We start from the raw sequence: 17,888 nt of genomic DNA on the forward strand, positions 1-17,888 counted from the left end.
GGAGCCGCGGGTTGCCGACCCCTGACATAGTCAAATTAATCTATTTTAATTCAATGTAACTAATAATAGTGATGGTTTTCATTGATTGATTGAAACTTTTATTAGTAGATTGCACAGTACAGTACATATTCCGTACAATTGACCACTAAATGGTAACACCCCAATAAGTTTCTCAACGTGTTTAAGTCGGGGTCCACGTTAATCCATTCATGGTATAAACCATCTCCCCGTCAGGGAATCGAACCCTCGTCTTCCGCGTGAGAGGCGGAGATATTGTCCACTATACTAAGGAGGACTAGTTATCAAATTAAATAGTCTTACCCTGGATAAAAATAATATTAAGTACATAAATAAATAAACATGTAAACTTGGAAGTCAGCACAATGCCCATCCATCCATTTCCTACCGCTTTTCCCTTTTGGGGTCGCAGGGGGTCACTGGAGTCTATCTCAGCTACATTCGGGCGGTAGGCGGGGTACACCCTGGACAAGTCGCCACCTCATCGCAGGTGAGCACAATGGTGTGTTGCTAAACGCTTCTATACTACATTACCCAGAAGGCTTAGCGCTGTAGTCAGGAACCTGACAGTAGCTCTAAACTATTCGGGAAGACGACAATCGTCGTGTTAATAAACAGTTTACCGTATTTCCTTGAATTAGCGCCGGGGCAGTAATTAATTTAAAACCTCTTCTCACTCCGGCGCTTACCAAAGGCATGCGGTAAATTTAGGCATGCGCTTATAAATTTGAGTGTGACGTAAGGATACCATCATGAAAAGCACATTTAATTAAAAAAAACGTTATTATGGTCTTACCTTTACTTATAAATGAAGTCCATGCGCCGCTCCTTTTGACCAAAAGCATCGATAACTTGTTTATAAAAGTCTTCCTTATCTTTCTTCAGTTTTAAAAGTCTCTCTTCCTTTAATTATTACCTCCTGCTTCGATTGAAAGTCCAGTTTAGAAAACTGTTTTATTTTAGATATGTAATCCTCCATGTTAAAAGTCCAGGCGAGAGGAAAAAAATAAACGATTGCTGCTAACTGTTGCTGCTTGTTGTCACTTCTTCTGCAGCCGAGTAGTCGCAAAAATGCTCCCTGGGATCACTAGCGCCCTCTACCACCATGAGGCGGGAATCATTTAATGACTCATATTTGACACACGCAGCTACGGTATGTTAATAAAACATAGCTGCTTACTGTTCTTTTTAGCATAATCAATAGCTTGGACCTTAAATCCTACTGAATAGCTCTTTATCTTCTTCCCTTTATGCGATTTTAAATTATTGAAATTAGCCTCCTCCATTTTGGAAAATGATGCCTTGAAAGGTGAAGTGTCACTCGTGACGTGACGAGTTGGACCCGGCGGTAAAACGAGGCATGCGGATAATATATACCCGGCAGCAATTCAAGGAAATACGTATATATTTTTACATTTTATTCTTGCTTGGTCTACACAAGAAACACGTTTGCACATTTTAATTGGACCAAATTGTGATTCGCGGGGGTTGGAGTGATTGAGAAATACTGGAAAGATTACTAGTTTATATCTTCTGAAAGGACAACATGCCCAAAATTGAAACTTGTTACCACATTTAAGAGTAGTCAGTGTACAGTTTAACAGTATGAATGTACTGTCCTCAATGTAAGTTTAACTGTAAATATATAAAAGTTGTACACTACTATTCATGTTGTATCTTTTATTTAAAGTGGACAATTGCACTCTTACATGTGTGGAAGTGTGGAAATACATGAATGGACAGTAAAAAGAAAACATTTTTTGTACCTTTTATTGTTAACAAAATCCCAACATAATTACTACATGGCTATTGCTCAACGTGAAGGTGAAGGGCTGGAAGACAACGCAAACAGCAACACACAGTGGCTTGGACTTGTCCAATGTATCATTGACGGTGTTGCACGATCAGATGAAAAAACAAAGTTAAATAAAACAATCTAAATGATCGAATGCTACAATAAAGGCAGCCGCAACTTGCTCTGTACAACATAAAAAAAGAAACACACACACACACACACAGGATGTGCAGCAACAGTGAAGTTTCCTACTGACCGCAGCAGCACCCGGAAATCAACCCTGCGGGCCAAAGTCAGCACAGTGACACAGTCAGCACACATAAATGTTTTCATATAATCCCTCTTCTTTCCTCGCCTAAAGAAACTAAATCATTCTAAGCAGATTGTCTCTAGTACAACAACTTCAACATACATGTCTTAAAAATACTTTAAAAAACTAAAAGGATTGGTTGGATCACAAATCCTAACCATTCAAAAAGTGAATGTGTTGACTTTTTGGAGCCTTGAGTGACCATATTTGGACCTGAGGGTGGACGACGACACACATGTTGCTATTTTTGACAGGAAATATTGGTAACACACAACACTTCTATGGTGTTGTGGTCTATACAATCACACATCTAATCCACTTTAAGGCACACCTGCATCGGCCTACAAGCTACCACCACTTTTTATGTCAACATGAACGTAAACATTAGATGTGCTTGAATTTTTTCTTTACGCGTATTTATGCACACAATTTGCTTTGTTCACCAACAAGTGGAAGTATAGAAAAGGTGGTGGAGCAACGCCACGTTGATGACCACATAGTTTGCTGCCATGACAACAGACGAGAAGATGAAGTTGGAGACTAATGTCACACAAACACCAGCAGAACCCTTAAAAGTAGGGATGTCCGATAATGGCATTTTGCCGATATTCCGATATTGTCCAACTCTTTAATTACTGATACTGATATCAACCGATATATACAGTCGTGGAATTAACACATTATTATGCCTAATTTGGACAACCAGGTATGGTGAATATAAGGTAATTTTAATAAAAATTAATAAAATAAAATCAGATAAATAAATTAAAAACATTTTCTTGAATAAAAAAGAAAGTAAAACAATATAAAAACAGTTACATTGAAACTAGTAATTAATGAAAATTAGTAAAATTACCGTATTTTTCGGGCTATAAGTCGCAGTTTTTTTCATAGTTTGGCCGGGCTCCAGTACGACTTATATATGTTTTTTTCCTTTTTTTATTATGCATTTTCGGCAGGTGCGACTTATACTCCGAAAAATACGGTAACTGTTAAAGGTTAGTACTATTAGTGGACCAGCAGCACGCATAATCATGTGTGCTTACGGACTGTATCCCTTGCAGACTGTATTGATATATATTGATATATAATGTAGGAACCAGAATATTAATAACATAAAGAAACAACCCTTTTGTGTGAATGAGTGTAAATGGGGGAGGAAGGTTTTTTTGGGTTGGTGCACTAATTGTACCGGTAAGTGTATCTTGTGTTTTTATGTTGATTTAATTACAAAAAAAACAAAAAAAACAAAAAAAACAAAAAAAAACGATACCGATAATAAAAAAAACGATACCGATAATTTCCGATATTAATTTTAACGCATTTATCGGCCGATAATATCGGCAGGCCGATATATTATCAGACATCTCTACTTAAAAGAAAAACCACAACCTGTGAGAAGGAGCTCTACTTGGTCTTTAAGCAGTAAGACCATGTCCACACCAACAGTAACACAAACTATCTCCATCCACACAAGTGCAGTTTCAATAAACGCACAACTGTGATGTCATCTCTTTTGCATCTCTACACTTCATCCAGCGTTTGGAAAAACAAAAGTATGCATGTGGTGTGGTCAAGAGGCCTAAACAGAGATAAGTATGTGTTTATTAAGTATCTGTGTTGGTGTGGACATGACCTTAGTCGGTGGCGACAAGACGAGGTTATTACGAGGGAAAGAACACCGAGAGGAGCTAAAAACTAAAATTGTCCAATTGCTGGCCGGGGAGGAGGAAGAGGAAAAGGAAGTTTGATCACTGGAGGGAAGAAGCGGCACCAAAGGTCTCCTGGGAGGCGTACACCATGTAGAGGAAGCCATCTTGGTCCCGCTCTCGCTCGTAAACCTCCAATATGGCGGACGACACGGACACCATGCTGTGGCCGTTGACCAGCAGGAAGAAAGCCTGGTTGGAATTGAGCTGGAGGCGCCTCCTAGTGGTCAGGAGTGGACACGGTGAGAGACAGACCACATGACTTGTGTGTGAGCGTGGACCAGAGAAGGTTACCGGATGATCTTGATCAGTTCGCTCATGTTGACGTGATCTGGCACTAAGAACTTGGTCTTGTCCAGGATGGGAAGTTGTTTCTCTCCTTTGTAGCGTTCAATGATCACCTGCAGGACACAAGACGTGCACAACGATGACGTCAACGATTTAACCCTCCAGTCCAGGGATTCTTTAACTGTGGTAGTGGTGCGCACGCTCCATTGAGTGGTAGAGGTGTGTAAATATGTACGGTACATTGAGTATCATTGTTAATGATCATGTGTAATGTTACACTGGCCAAATATATTAAATATACCTGTTAAATAGATTGTTTGTAATTAATAATTAGGTCTACTACGCTACTGTGTTGTAATGTTGGTCATTAAGGGGGTGCTTGGAGAGCCAATAGTGTTTCCTGAGGTGGCACTTGGTGAAAAAAGTTTGAGAACCACTGCAACAACTAATCGATAAAAATCGATTATAAAAATAGCTGGCGATTAATTTAGTCATCGATTCATTGGATCTATGCTATGCGCATGCGCTGAGACTACGTTTTATTTATTTTTTTATTTATTTTTTACCTTTATTTATAATCTGCAACATTTACAAACAGCTGAGAAACAATAATCAAAATAATAGGGGTGTAACGGTACGTGTTTTTGTATCGAACCGTTTCGGTACGGGGGTTTCGGTTCGGTGCGGAGGTGTACCGAACGAGTTTCCACACGGACATATTAAGTAGCGTACTGCATGTTGTGTAAACAATGCTCAAAATGCCGGACATTTGAGGCGTTTATGAAACTCCGCCCTGACAGCTCCGCAAAAGAGGACATGTCCGGTGAAAAGAGGACGTATGGTTAGTATATCCTAGCCCCTTAGCTGCTAGCATGCTAGCAAAAGAGGACATGACCGGGCTAGGATAGACTGACCATACGTCCTCTTTTCACCGGACATGTCCTCTTTTGCGGGGCTGTCCGGGCGGTGATTCTTAAATGCCTCAAATGTCCGGCATTTTGAGTTAGGGTTGCGTGTATTAACAATGTACGTTCACGGTTAAGAAGGTTAAAAACACAACAAATTGTGCGTGCAGCAGCATTAGTGAGGGAGGGGGAGAGACAGAGAGAGCGAGAGAGTTGTGATAAACGCGTCGTCAGGCTCTACTTTTTATCGATAGATTTATCAGATTTAATTTTTAATTATCTATAGCAGGGGTGTCAAAAGTGTGCATTTTTGTTATATTTTCCTTGTTTTATTTGGCAAGTTGAAAGAACATGGTGCCAGTATGCTGGGTTTTTTTTTCAATAAAATACTAGAAAGGATAGAAATGTAGTTTGTCTCTTTTATCCGATTATTAATCGATTAATCGAAGTAATAATCGACAGATTAATCGATTATCAAATTAGTTGTTAGTTGCAGCCCTAGAACCACTGCTCTATTCCACAACGTCAAATATTATTTTGTTGGAAATCCGGCCCTGATTCACCCTACATGGGTAAACATGTGTGAATACTTGAAAAGTACAACAATAACACAACACTAGTGTTGTCCCGATACCAATATTTTGGTACCGGTACCAAAATTATTGTGATACTTTTCGATATTTTTCTAAATAAAGGGGACCACACATTTTTTATTATTGGCTTTATTTTTAACAAAATTTTTTAGGGTACATTAAACATATGTTTGTTATTGCAAGTTTGTCCTTAAATAAAATAGACAACTTGCCTTTTATTAGTAAGTAAACAAACAAAGACTCCTAATTTAGCTGCTGACATATGCAGTAACATATTGTGTCATTTACCTTTCTATTATTTTGTCAACATTATTAAGGACAAGTGGTAGAAAATGAATGATTAATCTACTTGTTCATGTACTGTTAATATCTGCTTACTTTCTTTTTTAACATGTTCTATCTACACTTCTGTTAAAATGTAATAATCACTTATTCTTCTGTTGTTTGGATGCTTTACATTAGTTTTGGATGATACCACAAATTTTAAGTATCAGTCCGATACTAGGATCATACATTGGTCATATTCAAAGTCCTCATGTGTCCTGGGACATATTTCCTGAGTGGTACTTTTCAGAGGCGGTATAGTACCAAATATGATTCATTAGTATCGCGTACAACCCTACACAGCACACGTGTACGACGTGATGAGACTAAATCGTAACTCATAAACCATAGCCTGCTTCTTTCATTGTCATCGATTAGAACATTTCATCCTTTAAAATATGTGTAATAAAGGCTAATAAAGCATAATACAGCTGGGGGGTTCAAACTTTTCCACTAAGGGCCACATACTGAAAATCAAAGGATGCAGGGGCCATTTTGATATTAATAGATTTTTTTCAAGAAAAAAAAAAATAGCCTGCATCTTAGCTTATTATTGTCAACGTTTTAAGTTTTTCTCGTTACATTAAATCGGTTTGCGTTTTTATTCCACTTTCTATGTTTTTGTTTTTCTATTTAATAGTAAGGCTGGGCAATATGGCTGAAAACTGTATCACGATATACCGATAAGTGTTGTATATTGGTCGTTATCGATAATTATTGATCTTTTTTATGACCTATAGAAATTATGGACAAGGAGAAAAATATATTAAGGTTGCCTCTACACTAAGGCTATGTCTACACTAAGCCGGATAACCCCTTAAACGAATTATTATTTAGCCTAAGCCGCGTTTCAGCCACACTAAACCAGCATCTAAGGTTCCCCTCCTCGGATAATTTTTTACACGGGTAAGTGCACCGTGTATTTCTTGAATCTCCGGCTCTTAGCTTTGTATGGACTCATTGATCGTTTACAAACTAAATTCGGATAGGAAGTGAAGTCAGAAATACCGCGCCCCACACAGGAAGTGACGTCAGAAAGAACGCTCCATAGCCAGCTTCATAATAAAGTGTAGGGCTGCAACTAACGATTATTTTGATAATCGATTAATCTGTCGATTATTACTTCGATTAATCAATTAATAATCGAATAAAAGAGACAAACTACATTTCTATCCTTTCCAGTATTTTATTGAAAAAAAACCCAGCATACTGGCACCATGGTCTGGACATTGAGGATGCAGCATACACCAATAATAACACGGAAATGTAACTCATCAGATCAGAACTGAATCAGATATTGTACACGTTTCTGTTGTAAATAATAAAGGATTCATTTTAGGCTGCCTCTGAATAATAGCATGAAATATTCCAGCACCTTCATAACGTTTAGTTATACTAAAGCGTCACTCAAATCTAAATGTATTTGTATAGCTTTATCGGGCTCGGCTACATTGATCCATTAGGAAACCAACCTGAGATATTTCTGTCCGTTACGTTTATTTCATAATCAGTAACCATGCGTTTTCTCCCTCAAAACGGAGTCAAATGTGCTGGAGACACATTATCAGCCCCGCGTTGCAACAAAGGCATAACGTTAACGTTACTCACAAAAAAGCTGAACTCATGAATGCTTGTTGCCACTATGGACTTAAAAAGTTCCATACTGTGAGTTCTTCCCTTCATCCATGGCTCCAACATGTTTCCTTTTCAGGTGCTCCTGAAGCAATGTTGTACTTCCGTGCCATTTTGCAGGAAACGGTCTTCTTTGAAGTCTTTAAAGTAAAGTGTTCCCACACTTTTGACGACTTAGGTCGTACACTTTTCTCCATTGAAGCAATAACCTCAAGATGTTTTTCTGCTGAACTATCCGTACTGTTTTCCTGCGCCATTTTTCGAATGTTTCCGCAAAGGAGACGGCATCGTCACGTGAGCTGCACATGACACATCATTGGCTAGCTTACCTCCACCTCATGAGACGTAGCCTCAGTGCCGCCCTGGCGCTGTTTTGTACTGTTTTTGTACTTATTTTGATTATTGTTTCTCAGCTGTTTGTAAATGTTGCAGTTTATAAATAAAGGTTTATTAAAAAAAAAAAAAATTACAAAAAAAAATTACAAAAAAAATAAAATAAAAAAAACTCTGCGTATGCGCATAGCATAGTTCCAACGAATCGATGACTAAATTAATCGCCAACTATTTTTATAATCGATTTTAATCGATTAGTTGTTACAGCCCTAATAAAGTGGTTTCGTAACTCGGAGCTAACCACTGGAAATATGAAGGTGAGTCATCCAGACATGCCCGTGTTTCTCCTCCTTGTACATGTACAGGCACTTGTGGAAATCACACATGAAGACCTTAAGAGAAAGCGATTGCAGCTATTTAGAATACAACACTTCTCAGACGGCAAGAGAACTTTCCAATATCCAAGTCAGCTGTGATTTTACTTACTGAAAAACTTTGTCCATTTGTCGAAGGAGAGACAACAAGTATGCAGGCTCTCGTGGATGTGATAAAAAAAAAAGGTAGCGTGTGCTTTGTATTACCTGGCGTTGAGGGAAGACTACGGAAAACGGCGAATGCCAGTTTGTATTACCTAGCGTCGAGGGAAGACTACGGAAAACGGTGAATGCTTTTGGACTGGCAAAGCAGACTGTATCAGTTATTGTCAGCCATGTATGTCGCGGACTCAACGTCTATGTCCAGAGTATATAAAGTCACCAAAAACGATTGATTGTTGTAAAATGTTCTTTGTCACTTTATGTACTTATCACATGTCCAATAAAGATTTGATTAATTTATGATTGCTCAGGTGTGATTCACTACAATAGGGCCCCACAGTACGCTAGATTCCAGTTAATTGAAATACCACAACACTGGATATTGTTCAGATAAGTTAAATTTAAGAGCAACACTGGAGGTGACTATGACGTGCGCATTTTCCGCACATGCGTATTAGGTCGCGTTGCGCCGGCTGACGGAGGGGGCGAGGGGGTCTTAGACGATCATTGTGTGTGTGTGGATAAGGTTAGGTGGGATTTACCCTGGATGGTCCTAACACGACCAAGGTTATAAAAGGTATAACCCACCTATAACCTTATCCCTGTCCACACACACACACAATGCCATCGTTTAAGCTTTGGTGTAAGACTCCGTCAGCGGGCGCAAGGCGACCTAGTAGGCATGCGCATATATTATGTCATAGTCACCTCTGACCTGGAAGTGTATTCTTACCCGGCAAATAAACATTGATGCTGTTAGATTGTAATGAATCACACCTGAGCCATCATAAATGAATCAAATCTTTGATGGACTTGTGAAAGTAAACAATGTAACAAAGAACATCTTACAGCAATCAATCTAGGGATCTAGATATCTGGTCAGGACACTCCTCACTTTTTAGCCTTCACCTTCATTGTCCATTCTTGCAATCCTGCCTGTGCTTGGACAAGACTTGATCAATCGGGGTCTGGGCGTGCCAAGCCAGGCACATCTTCAATCAATTTCAAGTTGATTGCGATGTAAAAAAGAAATGTACTTGGATTAGAGCGTGCAAACCTTTTAATACATCTGAACATTTACTTGCGTCCAATGTTTTCTGGATTTGAACTTAAATCTATTTTTAGTAGGAAAGCCACGCAACTGTTACATAAGGCCCGAGGCCATTAATGTGGTCTGGTGTATGTCGATGTTTCCTGCACTTTCAAATGGAGAGCTTTTGTTTGTTGTATCAAACAGTATAATATGCTTTGCTTTGTCTTCGTCAAAGTTCTCCTATACACTGATGCTTCTACTGAAAATATATACTTTGTTAAAAGCAACAAACCCGACAAGTACTCAACTGGAATTGTTGTACAATGTACAGTAATTGTTGTATTGACAAATACACTACTACATTTTACACCTTGTGCTGCTCTTGCTCACTCATGTTGGTCATGTGACCGCATGCACAGTATGATAACATGTCCACTTGTCATTCGTCACTGCTGGAAAGGACACAGGAATACTCACAGGTATCTTGTTAGGGTGCTGCTCCCGGATCAGCCGGACATCTTCTACTCTCTGATCTATGAGGATACAAACAAGCAGACGTTTAACTCGTGCAGATCCAAATTCAAATAAGCAGACAAAGAAATGCGGAAAGTAATGCTGGATATAGTCCAGTTGTTTCCAACTGGCTTTATCCTTGGACCAACATTCACCTGTGGAGCCTCTCAAACTAAGTCTGGGATAGACTCTAGCTCACACGTAATAACAACAACAAACAGGATAGACCATTGATGGAGGGATGTCTTTTTGGACTAGCTGTCCACGACACACCCAGATGGGTCTTCAACCCACTTTTGAGTCCTGACCCACTAGGTGAGATTGATCTAGGCGACATGTACATGATGATACAATTATTATGTGGCACTGTTTGCAACTTTCCATCAGTAATACAAGCAGTCATGCAGCGTGTTTATTGTGCAAAGCTGGAAAGCCAGTTAACATCTAAATGTCCTCAAGTAAGCACACATGGTTGGTCTTTTCTTTTACCAAGTCATTTCCAAAAGGTAAACATGATAGTCGATAAGCTACTAGGAGCTAGCTGCTACACAACAGTTAAGCACACAAGCTAGACACACGTAATACGTGTCCTTAATTGAACAATATTGCAGTCTAAAACATCACATTTGGCAATATAAACAAGTATCAAATGATTAGAATTGCATACGACTAACAAACAAAGTTTCCAAGGTAGAACATATTAGAAAGTATCCAGTAACAAACGTGTCCGCATCATTCAACTACATCATGAGCTCAACTGATTGAATTATTGTGACCACTAGGGTTCACCTAAAACAAAGGACCACTCCACTACATTTATTTTAAAGACAGCCACATAAGTTACTAGGGCTGCACGATTTTGAGAAAGAACTTAATTGCAATTTTTCTCTCCTAAATTGCAATGCGATTTATTTTATTTTTTTGCATAAAAATGTATAAAACTACGAAAACAAGTGAAGGAAGACATGTTACTTTTAGACTGTCAGTCAACATATTCTGGACTCAAGGTGCCACACATAAGAACAACATGCAATTATTTATTTAAAACATATTTGGCTTTATACAGACAGACTAAACTGAAGAAATAATCATAACATTCTATACAATGTAATCATAATATATAGTAAAAATGGAAGTAACCATTTAAAAGGATATAAACGTTTATTTCTCATTACCGTACTGTAGAATTGTTTACCATTGTAATGTAATTGGATAACTTTGTTATCTTAAATAAAAAACAAACACAAAAATAAAATGCAATTTCAATTCTATAAGCAAAAATTAAACCTTATATATAGAACATGTTAAAGTGCATTTTATTTTCCAGTTGGAAAAACGAGGTCGGATTGTCTTTTTGTTTATTTCAATCCCGTGTTTACGGCATTCTCGTGCATTAGTCCGTGTCAAGCTCAAATATTTCCACAACATAACATTTGGCTTTGTAATTATTTTTTTTCTACTATTTTTTGTTACTTTGTCGCACTTTTTACTGGCGACTTGTCGCGAGTAGGGAGGCTATGCTTCCTGTGAGTGTAAGCGAGCGGTCTCAAAACAAGATTGTGAATGACTGAAAAGAGGGCTCACTGCATTCAGTAAATTCTATTGTTAAACGAATGCACTCAGGTTCTAAGAGCGATGCACAGAGTGAGATCTCTTTCTCCCTGTTTGAAGCGAGAGACGAAGAAACAAAAGGCTCAAAATTCTGATTGGTCAACATGGCTGTCACTCAGTATGCTTCCATGAACTAAATTAGTCCGATTTCTCAAATAGTTTGAATCTAAATAAGCCTCCTACAACCCATGGAAACACCTTAATCCGATTGAGTTTGGTTTTTGAAAAGTTGGACTAACACACCTGGATTATGCGATTGGAAACTGTCTCTCGAGGGGGAGTGTGTGCGGCCACAGAGGACCCTTCGTATCGGGCATGCGCCCTTCTCAACGCGCGGGATATAACCCGGAAGCAAATACCATTCAATAAAAACATAGCAACGATTGTAATGAAGAGGAGACTGTTTATTTGCTTCACAAATTAAAACAGAACATTTCGAAGTGCATTGTTTATTTGCTTCACAAATTGAAAGAACAGAACATTTCGAAGTGCATTGATGGTAGAAAAAAACAAGCTGAGATTTATTTAAGGTAGCTAAGGAAGGGTTCATTCGGATTCCCGAACCAAATACGAATGAGATGAAAGATAATGAAGCAGATATATTAAAAGGCGAATAATAAAGCGTACACAAACCTCTTCACGCTGCATTTGTGCACTCCAAACTGATTAACTTTCCACAAAACTGGCAAGATGGAACCAACACACATAAGTTAACTTCATGATCTGTTGTTCAACAAGGATCAAAAGCATGGGGTAATAATGCACTTTTCTTATGACACAAAGCAAGAAGTCTTGCTTGTCAAAGTTGTCCATCAGGTGAAGGTTCGAAAGCAATCGTATCTATAACGACTGCGTTGTCGCAGGGATGACCGTCGCAAAGCCCATTTTGATGCGTATTTTTTGTCAATGTAGAGTGAAAATGTGTTCAAATGTACAGTAAGTCCTCTTAAAGTGTGTTTAAAGGCAGCAAGGCAGTGTTGTTGAGCTTTGGAAATGACAACGCACAACCGTGACGCCATCAGGGGAGTACAGGTCTCCGTTTGTACCGTGTACACGCATACTATGAGCGGAGAGTTTTGGAACTGTACGTTTGCAAAAGTCTGCGTTTTTTAGGACAAACATTTGCGTTTAGACAAGAGGCCTAAACACAGAGATAAGTATGCGTTTATTAAGCATCCGTGTTCCTGTGGACATGACCTAAGAGTGGGTTTAATTCGATCTCAATAGGTCCTAAAGTAAACAACATCTCAGGCTTTCTGCACATCGAACCCGCTACATCAACAACACCATTGTTTGGTAGTCTGATAACAAATTCACAAGGATGTCACAATCACCTGAAAATCAACTTGACATAGTGAACTGGGTGAAGTTCACTAACTCTTAAACATCACGTTTACATTCATGCCATGTGATTTACAGGCATTCACTCTTTGTGACAAACGTTTTAAATCTAATATTTGTGTTCATCTTTCTGTTGAGATGTGGGACAATGTCCTTTGATAACAACCTAAACAGGTTAAGTTCACTGTGGAAGAACAGGGAAGCTCAGCGGGTGATGTTTGTCTCTCATGACATGACTTAGCGGCCCACAGCCTGAGTCATCACGTTTCAGTGGCTAGGAACAGACAGACAAAAGGGAAGCCAAGAGTTGATCAATAGTCAATATACCAGTGTGCAGCTTTTTGAGGAAGTTAGATTTTGTGTTTTGTTGTTTGTTTTCATTGCTGCTTTTAAACCGTTTTCTTTGAAACAAACAACGTTCATTGTTTTCTTTTAGCACTTAGCCTTTCCTTTATTTTACATGGACAACATTTTACTAGTCATTTACATTTTTGTAACAGCTGAATGAGCAGCACAGTTACAGTATAAATGCATACTAATGAATGAATTAGTCATTGTTGTTGTTCGTAAGCACATGCCTAAAATAACTTAAAACTGCATGTAAAAGTCGATGGAACAATTTGAGTGATTAAATATGTGTACGCTTTATTATCTGATTAGTCGACTCATCTTCAAGATAATCTTTGACTAACTGTCTATCAAAATAATCTTCAGTTGCCACATTTATTTTTAAATGCTGCACTGTTGGTTAGCAAGTATGCCACAGAGTCAAAAGTTTTGGTTTGAAATCTCCGTCATGTGTATCTCCTGCACACGTACGTATGCCATGTGAATGGCTGAGAACAGTGTAGCGTGTACCCTGCCTCTTGCACAAATTCAGCTGGGATAGAATCCAGCTTACCTGTGACCCTAATGAGATTAGTTTCCTTAATTGCCAAGTATCCAAAATGATAGGTCTTTCGTACTCTCACGCTGCTCTTCACTTTGCTTGTTATATATTCATTAGGTTGCCTGATTTATTACTAAGAAACATTTGCAACCAATTTATTTTTTGTCATTAATTCTTGGTGGCAAAACCCTCCATCAATCCATTCATCCATTTTCTACCGCTTGTCCCTTTCGGGATCGTGGGGGCCTATGAAGTTGTAGTTGTCATTCTTTTTTTCTAACTAGTTCTAAAAATAAAACAAAGTACTTCTGTTGGTAGCAGCAAAGTAATTCACAGTTATCGGTACTTTAATCAATCAACCACTCCAGTGGGTCGCAAACTTTTTTCACCAAGTACCACCTCAAAGAAAACTTGGCTATCCAAGTATCACCATATAGACCAAGATTAAAATAAAGGAGAGTAGTAGACCTACGTATTCATTAAAAACAATGCATAGGTGCTATTTAACAAGTATATTTACTATTTTGGTCATTATGACATTCCATACAATTTGAACAGTAACATGTGTTTAAATATAGGAAAATAAAACACTGCCCTTTAATCAACTGATTATTTGCCATACCACTGGATAGAGCCTCTGTAACAGAGTGGTACAAGTACTACAGTCTGAGAGTCACTGAACTAATCAACAGCAAGCAATTGTTTGAAATTGTAACTGTTGATTGCCCCCTCCCCTACCTGGTATGCATGTTTGTTTGTTTGGGTGAAGCTTTTATGATGTCGTTTTAGACAATTTGAATTTGTTTATGATTTGTAGGTAGATACGATATACCATGGAACATATTACTTAACATATTAAAGTTAAAATTATAGTACCACTTATAGTCACACACACACTAGGTGTGGTGAAATTATCCTCTGCGTTTGACCCATCCCCTTGTTCCACCTCCTGGGGAGGTGAGGGGAGCAGTGAGCAGCAGCGGTGGCCGCGCTCAGGAATCATTTTGGTGATTTAACCCCCAATTCCAACTCTTGATGCTGAGAGCCAAGCTGGGAGGTAATGGGTCCCATTTTTATAGTCTTTGGCATGACTCGGCTGGGGTTTGAACTCATGACCTACCGATCTCAGGGCTGACATTCTTACCACAAGGTCACCGAGCAGACACTATCCATTTCAGACACTAGATCATGTTGGAATTTGTTGTTGCAATGTAATCTCATCTCATGATGTGTCGCATGCATTTACACCCTTTTAAATAAATAAAAATATCAATATTCTACACTGTACAGTGTACACATTCACTGGTTAATTTTGCAGGGGGGTTCTATAGATAACGAAACTTAGGACGAGTTGGCATGTAGTTATGCAGATGGTAAGAGGATTTTTAAGCACTTAGCACAGTGATCCCTCAACTTAAGAGTGTTTTGAAATAAGAGCTGTCTCTCGGCTAATTGCTATGCTTTAAATTAGAATACATTTGAGTTACAAGCATCCCTGCCATTAGTTGGCATAGCAAATGTCACAATGAACCCTGTAAGATCTGACTAAAACATCTTGTTTAGTCACTAGAATTACCTTCTAAGGATCGACATCATAGGTGCCGATTCCTGGGATTGAAAGAAACTTTAAATCTTTAAAATAATTTTTGAAAAATCAATCTTGTTGTAGTTAATTTGTAGTGGGGAGTCTGGTACATTTTACAAAATACTAAAGCCACAAATCATATGGAATATTAACTTCGCTGAACGTCTACCGGTATATATTTTTTTTTAATAGACACACACACCGAGCACCCACTGGCAGAAATGTAGATCGGTGCCTATGATCGACATAACTTTGTTTTCTAACAATAGGAAGGAAGACGATGGCTGTATGGATGGATAAATTCATTTCAACCAGAGACGTTGTACAAGTGTTTTAAGTTAAGAGCTCTGTCATAGAACCAAGTAAGCTTGTAAATTGAGGTACTACCGAGGAGCTACCAGTGTTCTGTTAATATAAGCTGGGGATAGTGATAGCATTTTAATAGACAAGGTCTACCAGGTGGTACACCAGGCCTGGGCAATTATTTTGACTCGGGGGGCCAAATTTAGAGAAAAAAATGTGTCTGGGGGCCGGTATATCTATTTTTAGGAAAATTAATACAAAACCTCACACTAAAGTCTGATTTAATGTTAAATATGCAATGACAGACCGCCTTAAAAACGGAATGGAATTGTAATGTTTTCTATGAACGATAAAACCCTGAATATTGAGAACATATGAACGTCACACCCGCCTCTGAAAAGTACCGGTCCGCCACACCCTAAGATTTTTTGTTAAAATAAAGCCAATAATGCCATTTTTCCTGGTCTCCTTTATTTAAAAAAGCATCGAAAAGTACCGAAAAGTATCAAAATAATATTGGTATCAGGACAACACTAGTCACTAAAATATCATGCAAAAGCGCAGATTCCAACCACTGAAATATGTTGTATAGTTCAAGACTTATGGTAATTTGAAAACATCACTGCACATCATAATGGCAGATAAACTTTCCATCTTCCATCCATCCATCCATTTTCTACCGCTTATTCCCTTTGGGGTCGAGGGGGGGAGCTGGAGCCTATCTTAAAGATCTAAAAAAAATATTTGGGAATGTCCGGCGGGCCAGATTGAAAAGCTTAACGACCGCACGTGGCCCCCCCGGGCCTTAATTTGCCCAGGTCTGTGGTACACGGACCGCCACCAGTGTTGGAGACATCCTTCAACATGGGATATCATGTTTCTGAGAAGAAGCTAGCAATAGTCATAAATGAGTAATAAACAGGGTTCACTATAACACTGTAATAGTGTGTGCATCACTCAAAATATCAACAATACCTTTCTATTGTGTTTTATTCTCATTATGGTCATGATCAACAGATTAAAAGGCAAACAACTAACCATTCAATGACCTTGGAAAAATATTGTTATCTGCGATACTGACCCTGTATGTACTTTGTATTAAATGGATAAAAAAATGTAGCATGCCCACTTCTAACCACCAACAGTTGAACAAACATGTTGGAACACGTGACCTCATGTTTCTGCTAGCAGAGCTTCACGTGCTCAGCTTTGTGTAAAGGCTGACCAATAACGTGACGTTCAACCGGAAGTCGATTTTCCTACAATAATAATACAGTTAATGAAAGGCAAGTGGACATATAAACAATTCAGTCTTTAGAGAACTGTCATATTGACATGTTAATACAAAACAGAAACATGAAGATGTATTCTTATTTTAGTCAGGCACTTCTTGCTCCTCCTCAAAATGTCCCATCCCCCAATCCTGCAGCTCCACTAAACCCAAATAAACACAGGAATTCAACAATGAGTCCTCGGTCTGATACTTGAATCTAAATCATATAAATGTCTGTAAATAGGTCGTACAGGTAAAAAAAGTGACGAGACAACTAACCCTCTATCAGTTTTAAGTTATGTTTGACGCAGTTTTAACTGGTCAACAAATGAACATAAACGCGCATTCGTTTCCGGTAGGGCGACAAACACCCAAAACACACAAATTAATTTAAATGGTGTTTCATAAAAAACACCTACCGAATGTTCTCCTTTGTTTGAAGGACTTCTCTGAAGGCATACTGCGTCAAAGTCGTCGCCCAGTCGACAACGGAGGTAATGGCGGTGTGGGCAAACAAAAAGGGCAGCAGTTGACGAGACTGTCGGTGACCAAAGACGTGGAGCTGTGTTGTAATGGCGGCGAGGAGCTTTCACGTTACACGATGCGCTTTGATGTGCTGCTTTCCTGCCTCTGTGTTTTTATCATGACGACCTCCTGGCAAGCAAAACAAACGTGTCAGCTGACCGATGACGTCACGCACCTCCCTCGCGGTGATGTCCTGCATCTCTGGTTCAAGGATTACTCCACATGGAGCAACAACATAACATGGAGTATGAACGTGTTTATTTAAGTTAAGTTCAAGTTAAAGTACCAATGATTGTCACACACACACTAGGTGCGGTGAAATGTGTCCTCTGCATTTGACCCATTCCCTTGTTCACCCCCTGGGAGGTGAGG

The 17,888-nt window shown here is 38.8% G+C and overlaps 1 protein-coding gene across 1 annotated transcript; it reads right to left on the reverse strand.

The window, feature by feature from the left end:
* Positions 1–3,028: 3,028 nt before the first annotated feature.
* map1lc3b (microtubule-associated protein 1 light chain 3 beta) lies at positions 3,029–17,674 on the reverse strand. Its single transcript, XM_061969888.2, has 4 exons — positions 17,411–17,674; positions 9,954–10,009; positions 4,127–4,233; positions 3,029–4,052 (listed from the first exon to the last, which is right to left on the reverse strand). The coding sequence occupies exons 1-4, from the start codon at positions 17,448–17,450 to the stop codon at positions 3,875–3,877; spliced, it is 381 nt and encodes a 126-aa protein (XP_061825872.1). The 5' UTR covers positions 17,451–17,674; the 3' UTR covers positions 3,029–3,874.
* Between the last annotated feature and the right edge of the window lie 214 nt (positions 17,675–17,888).

This window comes from Nerophis lumbriciformis, linkage group LG10, assembly GCF_033978685.3.
Source record: "Nerophis lumbriciformis linkage group LG10, RoL_Nlum_v2.1, whole genome shotgun sequence".
NCBI classification, from domain to species: domain Eukaryota; kingdom Metazoa; phylum Chordata; class Actinopteri; order Syngnathiformes; family Syngnathidae; genus Nerophis; species Nerophis lumbriciformis.